The 14,274-nt window shown below is 44.4% G+C and overlaps 1 protein-coding gene across 2 annotated transcripts in view; it reads left to right on the top strand.

Moving 5' to 3' along the window:
* The window catches only part of STON2 (stonin 2), a 153,873-nt gene that overhangs the window by 26,734 nt on the left and 112,865 nt on the right, over window positions 1-14,274 (top strand). For both annotated transcript variants that reach the window (XM_066342514.1, XM_066342515.1), the window contains exons 2-3: window positions 10,290-10,570; window positions 12,278-12,559. In XM_066342514.1, the coding sequence (XP_066198611.1) occupies window positions 10,483-10,570; window positions 12,278-12,559 (370 nt within the window). In that variant the 5' untranslated portion in view covers window positions 10,290-10,482. The remainder of the gene's footprint in view (window positions 1-10,289; window positions 10,571-12,277; window positions 12,560-14,274) is intronic.

Consider the following 14,274-nt stretch of genomic DNA (forward strand, 5'->3'; position numbering starts at 1 on the left):
CCGTGCATGTGAGTGTGTATCTGTTCTCCGTGCATGTGACTGTGCATCTGTTCTCTGTGCATGTGAGTGTGTATCTGTTCTCTGGTGAACTCTGATCAGGTTCTGTTAACGTGAACTTGTTCTTCCATAAGGGAAAAGAGTTTGGAGGAAGAAGGAAGAAAAGCAGTGTTCCAAGTCCTTAATCTGATTCAGGTCTTTGTCATAGGGTCATTGGGCCGCCCAGGCTTCAGTTTATTCTGAGAATTTATGAAGCGAGTAGCATGCTTCCTTTCACTTCCTGATTAATTTTTTTTTTTATTTTGTAGCCCACTGTGATATAGGTCGCAGAATATAAAACCATGGTCAATATAATTTTGTGTCATTGTACTGTGCACAATTCTGAGTACATAGTAGATGCTTAGTAATTTTGTTGAATGTCTTGTTTTGAAGAATCTCTCTTTCCTTGTTTTGAAGAATCTCTCTCTTTCTCTCTCTCTCTCTCTCTCTCTCTCTCTCTCTCTCTCTCTCTCTATATATATATATATATATATATATATATATATATATATATATATATATATACACACACACACACACACACACTCCATGCAGTCTCATCTTTCCCATTCTTTTTCTTCCCAGTTTTCCTTTTGATATTTGATGCTGTTCTTGATCAGGAGACAGCTGTGGCCTTACTTTGGGGTTTGGAATTGGCACTGGGATCTAAGTTTAGATATAGTTTAGGGTGTTTCTGCATAAACCCCCAAAAAACAGCTGGATAGTGTTTGCCACTAGCCTCAAAAACCCATAAGTGGGTGCTGAAATTTTCCCCAAAAAAGACAGCTGGATAGTGTTTGCCACTAGCCTCAAAAACCCATAAGTGGGTGCTGAAATTTTCAAAGTAGCTGTCTAATTGAGCACATGTGACAAAAAGATACAGGCAAAGATGGCTAAATTCTCACATTTAAATAGCCTCTGGATCACTGACCAAGCAAGAACTACGCTATGGTATTATAAATGGCATAATACAAAATAAAGCATTGTCCCAGTTCTGAAGGGATGGAATTGACCCACATGGCTACAGAAAATTCTCCTTTCCTTCTCATATGATATGGTTTATGAAAGTTCTATAAAACTTCTAATTGATATTTTCAGATATCAGTATAACATTACCCTAATTTAGATGATCTGAACTGATCTTTTTAAAAATGAATGTAACTCGGCCTTGGCCAGATAGCTTAGTTGGCTAGACTTAGAGCATGGTCCTGAAGCATAGAGTTTGCTGGTTCAATCCCCGGTCAGGGCACATAGAGGAGCAGATGGATGTTCCTGTTTCTCTCTCCTTTTCTCTCTCTTTCTCTAAAATCAATACAATAAATATTTTTAAAAATGAACATAAGTCAGAAAGAAATGTTTCAGGGGAGGACTTCCAATTCTGTATATAACTGGCCACAGACTAGTCCTTCTGCCACAATCACAAGACTGAATAAAAGGTATGAAATAACTCTTGTCAGGGATTAGTCAACTGAAAGCACAGCATGTTGATGCTAAGAGAAGGAAAACTCATGAGCTGAGCCGATGATCACCTTGGCTCTCTTCCAGGGCAGAGCTTCCTGACTGTAATGTTGTGTGTTGAGGTCACTCCTGAGCTCAGCAGTCCTGCCGAGATAAAGAAACAGAGTTCTGAGTATGGGGCGATTGAAGCAGCTGCAATCTGCAGAGCAGGGCACTAGAAAGGAGAGAGTTGCAGGGAAAGGGGGGAATAGAAGTGTGCTTGGGTGTACCCGGGGAATCCTTGACACATGTATGGACTAAAACTGAGATTTGCCAAAAGCGATGTCTTCAGATTGAAAATGGAGCAGAGACACCGAGGTCAAGCAATCCTGGTGGACATTGGCAGTCCAGCCCTGGCACAGTAGAAAGCCCTCCTTAACACTTTGTTAATATCTCAAGAGTTCAGAAAACACACAGAAAATCTGTGTGTTAGGGGTAGAGTCTGTGCTTTTGAACAGAGTTGGTGATTTTTTTTAAGGGTCAGATAGTAATTATTTTAGGTCCTATGAGACATAGAGCATCTGTTACAACTATTCAACTTGCTCTTGCAGAGCAAAAGCAGCCACAGACTATGTAAATAAGTGAGCTTGGTTTTGTTCCAGTATAACTTTATTTACAAAAATAGGCAGAGGACCAGGTTTAGATCATGGCTCTAGTTTGCCTACCGCAACTCCAGAGTAAGGAGTACTTTAAACCAGAGTAAGGAGTACTTTAAACCAGAATAAGGAGTACTTTAAACCAGAATAAGGAGTACTTTAAACCAGAGTAAGGAGTACTTTAAACCAGAATAAGGAGTACTTTAAACCAGAATAAGGAGTACTTTAAACCAGAATAAAGAGTACTTTAAACCCATCAAAACAAAGCCTAGAACTAAGGGCTGATAAGATCTGCAGGGAGACTAAGTTTGCGAGGTGAGTCCTGCAATAGTTAGAGGGACTTAGAAAACATCTTTGCCTTTTCACAAATCTCTCCAACAATGTAGAAGACCAAGCCTACGAGAGATCAGGGTAAGCAGGCAAACTGACTGCTGGCAAAAACCAAGTCTCTGCAGAGGAAGATTAAATGCAGAAAGTCTTCCATGTATCATCAACTATTATTAGATATGCAAAGAAATAGGAAAATATTACTCATAATAAAGAAAAAAAATCAATAAAAACTAACCCCCAAATGTCTCAGATGTTGGATTTGGCAAAGCCTTTAAAGCAGCTATTATAAATATGTTCAAAGAACTAAAGGAAAATATTGTCACAATGAATGAATATATAGGGCATTTTACAGAGAAATAGAAACTATGAAAGAATTAAAGGAAAATTTTAGAATGGAAAAGTTGAAAAACTGAGAAGAAAAATTCACAGGATAAGTTTTATAGGAGAATAAAGTTCATAGAAGAATAAATGATATTGAAGGAAATAGGAAAAAGGACAAATAGGAAAAGAGAGAAAGAGAGAGAAAAACATTTGAGGAAATTTTTCCAAATTTAATGAAAAATGGACATACAGATTAAAAATACTACACAAATTTTAAGTAGGATGGGTTGTAAGAAAGTCACACCTGAATATACAATAGTTAATTGCTGAAAATGAAGGTTAAAATCGGGAAAGCAGTTAGAGAAAAGAAATATAATGAAGAAATAAGAATTACAAACAACTCTTTATCCGAAGTAATAGAGACCAAAAGACAAAATATGGAAAAAAATTAACATCAAACTCTATGTTTATTGAAAATTAATCCTTCGACGACTTTTGCCATGGCCAGATGGCTTGGTTGATGGGAGCATTGCCCCAACATGCGGAGGGTGCTGGTTGGATCCCCAGTCGGTGCAGATGTTTCTGTCTGTCTCTCTCTTCCTTTCTCTCTAAAGTCAATAAATAAGGTTTTTTAAATGGACTTTTTTTTTTTACAGGGACAGAGAGAAAGAGTCAGAGAGAGGGATAGACAGGAACAGACAGACAGGAATGGAGAGAGATGAGAAGCATCAATCATCAGTTTTTCATTGAGAGACCTTAGCTGTTCATTGATTGCTTTCTCATATGTGCCTTGACTGCGGGCCTTCAGCAGACCGAGTAACCCCTTGCTCAGGCCAGTGATGTTGGGGTCCAAGCTAGTGAGCTTTTGCTCAAACCAGAGGAGCCTGCGCTCAAGCTGGCGACCTCGGGGTCTCGAACCTGGGTCCTCCACATCCCAGTCCTTCGTTCTGTCCACTGCACCACCGCCTGGTCAGGCATAAATAAATGGACATTTTTAAAGAGCAATGCTGTCCACTGGAAATATAGTGCAAACCACTTATGTATTAGTTTAAATTTTCTAGTTGCCCCATTAAGAAGTTAAAAGAAACAGGTGAAACTGATTTTAACAATATATTTTATATAACCCAATATATTCAAAATATTGCCATTTAAAGAAAATAATCTGTTGATTATTTTATACATTTGTACTTTTTTGAAATCTGGCATGTATTTTATAGTTAAAGAACAACTCAGATTTGGAGTTGCCACATTTTAATATGATAGTTACTTGTGTTTAGTGGCTACTATATTGGAATTGGATAGCACAGTTTTTTAGATCGAAGAGGAAGAATGGACATATTGCCTATATCCAGATCGTCTCTCCAGCTATCTTATGCATAATGTTTAAATTGATCTTCCTAAAACATTTACTGGCTCAAAAGACCTGAAGAGGCTACCTACTACATGGTAAAACAAGTTTATTTGTTTATTCATTAATTTAATCATTCAACCATTACTTCCATAAACATTTACAAAATTCCACATTTACAAAATTTCCAACTCTATTCTTAGAGTTGGAAACATCCACAAGGAAAAAGACCCAGTCCCTTTCCGTAAGGGAGCTCATGGGCTAATTAGCAGATATACACATCAGCAAACAAGCTCATTATAATTTGATAAAGTACAGTGGGTTAGATACTGTCAGCATACAGAAAACATGAGAGATAAAGGCAAGTGGGATTAGTGGGAGTCAAGGAAAAGTACCGTATATCAGAGTTCTTGGTTGTAAGAAACAGATTCTGGCTAACATGAAGTATAGAAAGGAGTCTAAGGCGTGAGGAGCCACTGAGGCATTTTTAGGCTGAGTCGTGGCATGGGCATTTTCAAGTTTGAAGAAGACCACTGTGGCACAGTAGTTTGGGTAGCAGGTTGAAAGGGACAAGCTGAAGGCAAGGAGGTTGATGGGAGGCTAGTAATTATCTGAATGAGAGAGACAACGAAGGGCTGAAGCAAGGTATTGGCAGTAGGGATGGAGAGGGTAGTTTCAAGTGTTCAAACTCATTATGAAATTTACAGCTGTCACTGTTCCAACCCCTCCTTTTCCAGTGCATTCAATACCACTCCCACCCTCTTTCACCTAGACCTGCCATGCCTGGGCCCCCTTTTAAGACACCTTCACCCCTCACTCTGCCCAGAGCCCTCCTTTTCAGTTTAAGGCAGGGGTCCTCAAACTACGGCCCGCGGGCCACATGCGGCCCCCTGAGGCCATTTATCTGGCCCCCACCACACTTCCAGAAGGGGCACCTCTTTCATTGGTGGTCAGTGAGAGGAGCATAGTTCCCATTGAAATACTGGTCAGTTTGTTGATTTAAATTTACTTGTTCTTTATTTTAAATGTTATATTTGTTCCCGTTTTGTTTTTTTACTTTAAAATAAGATATGTGCAGTGTGCATAGGGATTTGTTCATAGTTTTTTTTATAGTCCGGCCCTCCAATGGTCTGAGGGACAGTGAACTGGCCCCCTGTGTAAAAAGTTTGGGGACCCCTGGTTTAAGGTGTAGCTCATGACCACCTACTGCTCAAGCCTTCAGTACTCTTTTAAAGTTCTTACTCTGTTGTTAGTGGGGGGTTTTTGTTTGTTTTATTTTATTTTTTAGAGTAAGAGAAAGAGAGACAGGAAGGGAGAGAGATGAGAAACATCAACTCGCAGTATGGCCCTTTAGCTGTTCATTGATTACTTCTCATATGTGCTTTGATGGGGGTTCAGGACTCAAGCTGAGCCAGTGGCCCCTTGATCAAACCAGCAACCTTGGGCTTCAATCTAGTGACCATGGGGTCATTTCAGCGATCCGTGCTCAAGCTGGTATGTTCATTCTCAAGTCACATGAGCCTGTGCTCAAGGCAGCGACCTTGGGATTTTGAACCTGGGACCTCAGTGTCTCAGATCAACGCTCTATCCACTGTCAGGCTTCTGTTAGTGTTTTGATGGATAAAGCTGTCAGTAGTTTACAAAGCCTATTGTGTTATTGTTTTTTGTTGCTGTCATACTTCCCTGCAATCTACCATAAGCTACTGGATGCCAGTGATACTATTCTGTTCTTTCTTGAGCCCTCTGCACAGAGTACCCAGTATATGTTCCTGTTGATGCTGACCCTTGATTTTGGGGTCACACCGAGGTCCTGTTGTGTCCGATAGCTTCCATCACCAAACTTCTGCTCAGTCGAGACTGAGGAGAGTTAATCTCCTCTAGGCACATTTCTTGAGTCTCTCTCCAGTCTTAAACCTTCAGCAGCTTCCCCTCTCCCAATGAACTCTTCTTCTGAGCTGTTAAGGCCATCAATTCTTTGTCCCCACATTTCCTCAGTAGACATCTTAGCTCTGATCAGACTGCCCTTTTCACTGGCCCAGAAAGAAGCCCCACAAAGATCTAACTCTTTAAAAAAATATTTTTTTTTTAGTTTATTCATTTTAGAGGGAGGAGACAGACAGAGAGAGAGAGAGAGAGAGAGAGAGAGGGAAGAGGGGGAGGAGCAGGAAGCATCAACTCCCATATGTGCCTGGACCAGGCAAGCCCGGGGTTTTGAACCGGTGACCTCAATGTTCCAGGCCGACGGTTTACCTACTGCGCCACCACAGGTCAGGCCAATATCTAACTCTTAATCTTCACTTAATTCTGATCCTCAGTCTCAAGGAGATCCTTACTCTTCCCTTCCAGAAGTCCAGAACGAAGGATGTCCTTCAAATCCAAGAAACTTGACCAGGCCCTTATATTTGCAGCCCTTGCAGATCTCTCAGTGGCTAAACAGCGTTTCCAGTGTACCCTCCACCAGGCAGTTATTCCTGGATTGCTTGTGTTTGCTCTTCTGTGTATCCTCATCTCCCCAGCTAGATTGCAGACTTCTTGAGGGTGCACTATCTCATACGGTGCCTGGTGCATTTCTAAGCACACAGGCTCAGGAACGCATATGACAGGATGGGCAGTAGACAGATCTATTTCTGACTCCCATCCTATCAGCCAACTGCATTCTCTACCCCAACATTTTAGTGTGTAAGGGATGCTGAGAAAGAAGCTCCGCTCTGACATGGCAACCAGGAGACTTCAATGAAAGGTTTGGTGTCTCTTGGTCAGCTCTGCTGCTGGTACTGAGTCACTGCTCATTTGTGGTGATTCTGAGTCTTACTTTATGATTCACAATCTAAAAATGGGGTGAGGTTTTTACAGAGAAACCAGCTCCAGTGTGAACTTGGCCTTGCAATTATTGGGCTCCTCTGTGGTTGCTGGCTGCTGGCACAGCAGTCTCCAAGGTCCGGTGTCTGGTGCTGATCAGATAATGCAGCTATATCGTGGCAAATACCTAGGATCCGTTTCACGGGCTTGTAATGGGGGTTGTCTGTAATGAACTGTTCCTCCAGGCGTGGGCCGACTAATCATCTCTAACCAGCCTATGTCTGGATCTGAGATTCATGGTTCTAAGCGGGTAGACAGATTTTAGGGGCTCTTCTTTTATTTCTACTTTTTGATTAGCAGTCTTTGTTCTTCCTCCAGAACGGGCCCTGAATCTGTAAAAAGGAGGTTGAGTGCTTGACTCCCCTTAGCATCTAGAAGAACTGCTCTAAGAATGACTGGAAAAGGAGCTCACCAAAACTAGAATGTGTAAATAAAAGGAATGGGATGGTTTCATGAAGTTTGCATTCTAGTCCCAGACTTCCACTAACGACCTGTGTGACTTTGGGGGAGTCGTTTAACCACAGCAGTGATCCTGCAGCTGACATTAAGAAAACGCTTGGAATGGGTCCTGGCGCATAGTAAGCCCTCGCTGAGGTCCCCTGCTATTTTTGTCATTGGTACAGAGGGTGTGTTACCCCCAGTACTAAGCGCTAGTGGATATTGTCCGACTTAATCCTTAGGGTTATTAAGTGAGCTTTGTTATCGCTGTTCAGGGGTGAGCTGAGGACTGACAGAAGTTCAGACAGTCTAACTCCTGGGCCCATGTGCTCAGTCTCCATTTCCAACCCTCATTTCCCCGGGCCTCAGTTTTCTCATCTGTAAAACTTGAGAGCTGACATACTGGTCTTTAAATCCTTTAAGTTCTAATATTTTCAAGTGTTCCCTTCAATCCTTTTCACCCCTTTCCTTCTCTTCTTCCCCAAGCCCCTCCCCCACCCCCAGTCGCCCTGTGAATTTCGGCGGACTCCCCATCCCAGGGTCTGCAGGATGTTTTCCCCACTGAGCCTGATGCTGGTGTGCCTGCACATGGACATGTGTTGTGGCTCTTTTGTTGTTCTTGGACCTGGTTACACGGTGCTGTTGTTGAGAGAGGAGGCACCTGACTCTTCAGTTTTACTGTCTTATCTTGGCCTGCAGCCATTACCACATTGAGTGACTCGAACATTTGACTGGGCTTGAGAAAGGCTTGATGGGAGAGGCCTGTGGAGTCAGCTCTCTGGGCCTGGGCTCTGCGTGATTCTTTGGGAGATCTGGTTCGGAACACAGCGCTCTCCGGACGGTTTGCACATGTCTGGCCCATGGCTGGTGAGGATCTCAGGAGAGGGACTTGGAAGAGAGATTTTGGGGCTTTGTGTTCTCTGTTCTTCTTGAGTACCCTGGCAGATTTCCACATGAGGCGTTTCACAGATCATTTCATTATGGTTTCATTGTAATAGAGGTTTGTAAATTGCTCCAGTTGGGTGATAGTTTTTACATATTCCCTAGTACCTTTTTGTGGCGGTGACTTAAAGATTAGAGTGAGTATTTTGGCACCAAAAGACCTGGGTTCTAGGGTTGCATCTATCACGTCTTAGTTTGCTGCATCTAACACACCTGTTTGATATGGCCTCTGCTTGCTTATTCTTTGGGTGGGATCTTATGGGGGGGGGGGGAGTGTTAATTTGTCACTATCCTGGGATATGTGAATTCTTTCACTTAGAAAAACCTGGAGGAAACATCTTAGGAACTTAGGAACCAAATAAGAACTTGGAAATAACAGAAGTGTTCAGATAAATCATTTATCTCAGACTAGGTTTCTTCATCTGTGAAAGAATATTGATACTTGTTTTACCCAACTAAAATGACTACTGAATCAAGTGAATTAGGGTATGTAAATATGTTTCTGAAACTTATAAATTCTGTACAAACGCTTGTTGTTTTTAGGCAGTATCATACAACAAAACTAACTTTTAATGACCAAGAAAGCAAAAGCGATGAATATTTCTCTGTGATTTTCCCCAGCATAGACTGTTTGCGACAGATAGTAATCTATAATAAAATTTCCTCGACATTTTGTTTTGTTTTGTTTGTTTGTTTGTTTTACAGAGACAAGAGAGAGTCAGAGAGAGGGATAGTCAGGGACAGACAGACGGGAATGGAGAAAGATGAGAAGCATCAATCATTAGTTTTTTGTTACAACAACTTAGTTGTTCATTGATTGCTTTCTCATATGTGCCCTGACCGCGGGCCTTCAGCAGACCGAGTAACCCCTTGCTCGAGCCAGCGACCTTGGGTCCAAGCTGGTGAGCTTTTGCTCAAACCAGACAAACCTGCGCTGGAGCTGGCGACCTCGGGGTCTCGAACCTGAATCTTCGCATCCCAGTCCGACGCTCTATCCACTGCGCCACCGCCTGGTCAGGCCTCAACATTTTCTTTTTATTTTGCATCGGTTAGAAGGCAATGAGTGCAGTTCTAGACTAAAATGAATATAGTGAGTAGTGAGTTAATGAGATCTAATATTGTGCAATGTAGATAGGAACTCTTTGGAAGAAACACATTAATTTGGCACTAATTCAGATTTTATTAAGTCATTATAAGAACAAGAACCAGATTCAAGTTGTAAAAGGGCATTAAAATGCCACAAACAAAATGATAAGTTCCTTAAGTGCTCTTCTATCCACATAGAACATAACTGCAGTGTCGGTCAAGGCTAGACATACACGCACTAATTCACATTGGCCTAGAATAAAACTGTGTTTCACTCACATTTTTCACTAAAGCAGATATGCCCTACCCCTTTATGCCAAACGAACAAAATGACTCCATTTCTATTTTTCTTGATGGGTAAACAGTGCCTGGAGACACCATCTGGAGACGGCTGGGACTCTGCCAGCGGTATAAATCAGGCTTGCAGAAGGCTGCGTGCCTAAGGCAAGAAGCTGCGCCGGCAGAGGAAAGAATGCGCTTTTACTTCCCCATTTGGGGAAAGTACTTTGAACAATTTTAATATTTGTTTTACACTGATGCCATTATATTATAGTTAGAAGTATTTTCAAAATATAGTAATTGGGGAAATGGGAGGATCTAATTGCTGAAATTTGTGTGGTTATTTACAAATCTGATATGAAGGCTCAGGCAGAAATTTTGATGCTAAAGGCAAGTATTTCCCTATGAGAAGCGGGGGAAAGACAGGAGCACAGAGAAGCAGGGCCAGGGGAAGCCCCCAGACCTCCTGGTGTGCAGTGTAGAAAGCCTTAGCCCTGTGCTGATTGCGTAGAATGCGATGGTGTCCTTTTTAAATTTTCATTATTTTTTTAAAACAGGTTTCTGCTTGGCAGATTAACCAAAGGCAAGAGGGACTAATCTCTCCACCTGCTGAGCGCTGCCTTCCGCAAGCCCACCACAGCGGACCCCAGGCCCACGTCCGCCACGCTACCCTCCTCTAACCCCGCCCCAGACAGTACTCTGGGGACTGCCTGAGACCAGCAGTCTGAAGATGACCAGCGCCTTCCTAGCATGACGACCTTGGACCATGTGATCGCGAGCCAGCAGTCGGAGTGGGTCTCCTTCAACGAGGATCCACTCTTTCCCGTCTCTTCTGAGGGTAAGGAGCGCTTTCATTTATTTCCTAAGTGAAAGGATTGGCGAAGAACCACACCTGCTTGTTACGGCTTCTACTTAATTTTTCTTTGGGTGGGATCTTCATATAGAAAAAAAGAGCTAGTCTGTCACTTTCCTGGGATGCAGATTCTTTGCCTTAGAAACCTGGAGGAAGGCTCTTGGGAATGTCAGGGCCCCAAATGAAGGCCTGGGAACCCCAGAAGTATTGACTGCTTTCTTCCAAGGAGCATACACTTTATATTTACAACGTACTTTCCACTCAGCCTTTTTGGTTGTTACTCCCAAGAGCAATTTGGATTTTCTCCGTTTTTGAAGTTGTTAAGAGTGACAGGCCGTAGAGCCAGATTGCTTGTGCTCAAATCCTGGCTCCATCACAGATGAGCGATGTGCCCCCGGATAGATGTTGATCTGACATCGCTGTGCGCTGGTGGTTTGTCTGTGCAGCAGGGGTAATTCAGTGCCTACCTCCCGGTGCTGGTGCGGATGAAATGCATTCTAGTGTCAAGTGCGGAGACGGGAACTGGTGGTCAGGGACGAAGGTCAAGGTGGGTGGGATACGAGGGATATTTGCAGGGTCGCGTCAGTGGGTTCTTTTGCACTGCCGCTGCCCTTGCTACCTGAAATCAGCGCAGCCTGGTCGGCCGCCCCTGGACAGCGTGAGCTCACAGGTGCCCCCAGGCTGGCAGCCGCGTGGCCGCCCAGTCCCTGAAGCCTGCCTTACGTGGTGCTGTGAGTGAAGGCTACCCGTCGTTTTCAGACCTAGTACGAGTTAAAACACTCGTGAACCATCTTTATATCAGCTACATGTTGGGACTATACATTTTCAACATACAGATATATTATTAAAAGGAGTTTTGCCTATTTCTTGTTACTTCATTTCTGTGGCTACTGGAACATTTAACGTTACATATGTGGCTCCCTTTTTAATTTATTTTTTGGACAATGTTAATCTAAATGCTATTTTGTAAGTTCATTTGGCTAGTTTGAGGTGTTTTTTTTTTTTCCTTGAAGTTTTCATCCAGTAAAATTGATCACTCTTGATATAAGTTGATGAGCTTTTCGTGTATAGATTTGTGTAACCACCACCACAAGCAGGATAGAGTGCTTTAAAAAGAAAATGATCTGAAAGCTGTTACATGTTCCCGGACCAATAAAGCGAAACGGGGGAAGAGCCTCCGCCGCCTCCAGCTGATGGTCGGCGCAGAGCCTGCACGGGGCCGCTCGCAGACGTGTGCTGTTCGCGCTGCTCGGAGTTTGAAGTTTGAATTGAAACGTCTCTGTTCCTCACAGACGCTCTCCCATTCAGCCACACTCGCCACCAGTCCCTATTGCCTTTTCTTCTCTCCTCCAACTCAGTTATAGTCCTTGCTTGGCCTCTGTAGGCATCTTTGTTTGTGAGCCCCAAGCACTGGAGTAGATTCTGGGATAAGAGTAGTGAACCGGGCTTCCCGGGTCCCAGCCTGTCCAGACACGGCTGTGGTCGTGCTGAGGTGACCGTTTCACACTTTATTAGGGAACCCTTCCTTTAGCCTGGAGGCAGATGGGCTGGGCTGTTGCTTTCCCCTCACACTCTGTAACGGTGAGTCCCGTGATCACCCCTGGCCCGTCCTTTGTGTTTTCACCATGAGACCCTTCTGAAGAGTGGCCCTCTTCCCCTGATGTGATGGTGTTCTCTGGTGTCTTGTTCCAGGGGCCACCGAGGAGCACCTCCCGGGGTGCTCATCGTCCTCAGGTCAGTCCGAGAGCTCCTCCGGGGAGAACCAGGCGGCGGACGGAGGCTCTCAGGACCTTTCCCACTCGGAGCACGATGACTCCTCGGAGAAGATGGGCCTCATCTCTGAAGCGGCCTCTCCTCCTGGGACCCCTGAGCAGCAGCAGCCCCCACCCAACCTGGCCCTGGCCATCAGCAGCTGGGTTCAGTTTGAAGATGACACGCCCTGGGCCAACGCGTCACCACCTCCTAAAGAAACAGGTGGGACAGTTGGGAGGCTGAGAAGGGTCTGGCGCAGGTCTGTGCTCGGCCCCCGATGAGCCTTCCCTTTTCCGTGGGAGGTGGGTAAGGCTGCCAGGCTGCTGCTTGACCGGCTCCAGAGCCCTGGAGTGCTGGCTTCGTAGGGGGAAGCAGGCACCGACCTCATCTGGCTCAGTTCTGCCAGTAGTTTTTGTTAACATAAGCATCTGGAAGGATTTATGTGTTCTGGACCATTTCCAGCTTTTCACCCTTGTCCCTGGCGGTTGACCTGCATATTTATTTATCCAGTAGGATGGGAATTACAATTTACTCAACACCTAAATCCTAAACTCCTTACGAGTAGAAATGAATGTCCCTCAGAGTGGGGACCGGCAGCCATCTCTAATCGAGAAACCAGGTAAGTGCGGGTGTTCTGGTGTTCCAAACCTCGAACCCCAGTCGTCTTCGAGAGCAGGCGCTGTCATTACGGTCAGCCAGCAGCATGCTGTGTGGGATTTCAGTGTCCAGAAGCTGCACTGGGGAGCTCTGTGAAAGCAGCGGGTTGCTAGTCCTCACCCTGGTAACCTGGCTACTTATTTTATCGTGCATGGAAGCGTACCACGGGTGCCTGGATAACCTGTGGGGCTGTATTAGTTTTCTGTTTACTGCTGTAACAAGTTACCACCACCCTAGGGGCTTAAACAACACGGTTTTATTAGTTTACAGTTCTGTGGTTCAGAAGGGCGACAGCAATGTCACCGGGCTAAAACCAAGGTGCTGTCGGGACTGCATCCTCCCAGAGGCTCTCGGGAGAGCGTGTTTCCCTCCACTCTCCAGCTTCCGGGGGTCCACCCGTGTTCCTTGACACGTGGGCCCTGTCACTCTCCAGAGCGAGCAGTGTGGGACCTCTCTGTGCCCCTGTTCTGCAGTCCCGTCTTCCTCTGAGTGACGTCCGCCTTCCTGTCCACTTGGAAGGACGCCTGTGGTTACCTGGGGCCCACCCGAGTAATCCCACACAATCTCCCCATCTCAGAGTTCTTACTTAATCACATCTGCAGTCCCTTCCATCACGTAAGGTGTCATAGTCGCAGGTTCTGGACACTAGGATGTGGGCATCTTTGGGGGGGGGCATTATTTTATTATCTGCCACAGAAAATAACAAAAAGCAAGGCTGATAAGTTTTTCTGTCGGTGAGTCAACTGTTTTGCAAGTTTCAATTTTTCAAAAGCAATTCTTTTGTTTTTTTCAAACATGGTTTTAAAATCAGTCAAAATAATTTTAGAAAAAGATGAAGCGTAATTCTACCTTATAATGAACACTTCCACTGTCGTGGACCAGTTTGCCCGTTAATGTATATACTTTTTCATGTTTAGGCATCAGGTTCCTCCAGTTGGGGAGAAAGCCTCTACACTCAACAGCAGCATGGATGAAATGACAGGTCGAGACAGGCTTCCCAGTGTAGCTGGAGGGAGGAAGTAACCTTTACTGAACACCTACCACTGGCAAGACAGTGGGCTGATAAAGCATTTATGCATGTGGCGAAAGTTCCTGAGTGCTGGGCAGTGAATCAGTGCAGAAATAGGATTCTGATCTTGAGGAAGATAATGTTTACTGAATCGTACTTTCTCAGGCACGGTGCTCAGTGCTTTGTACATCACCGCAGGTCCCCTTTCCGCAATCATGTGAGGAAGGTGTTAATATTATATGCATATGACATCGAGGAGGCTGGTAAGACA

Source organism: Saccopteryx leptura, chromosome 6 (genome assembly GCF_036850995.1).
Source record: "Saccopteryx leptura isolate mSacLep1 chromosome 6, mSacLep1_pri_phased_curated, whole genome shotgun sequence".
Lineage (NCBI taxonomy): Eukaryota > Metazoa > Chordata > Mammalia > Chiroptera > Emballonuridae > Saccopteryx > Saccopteryx leptura.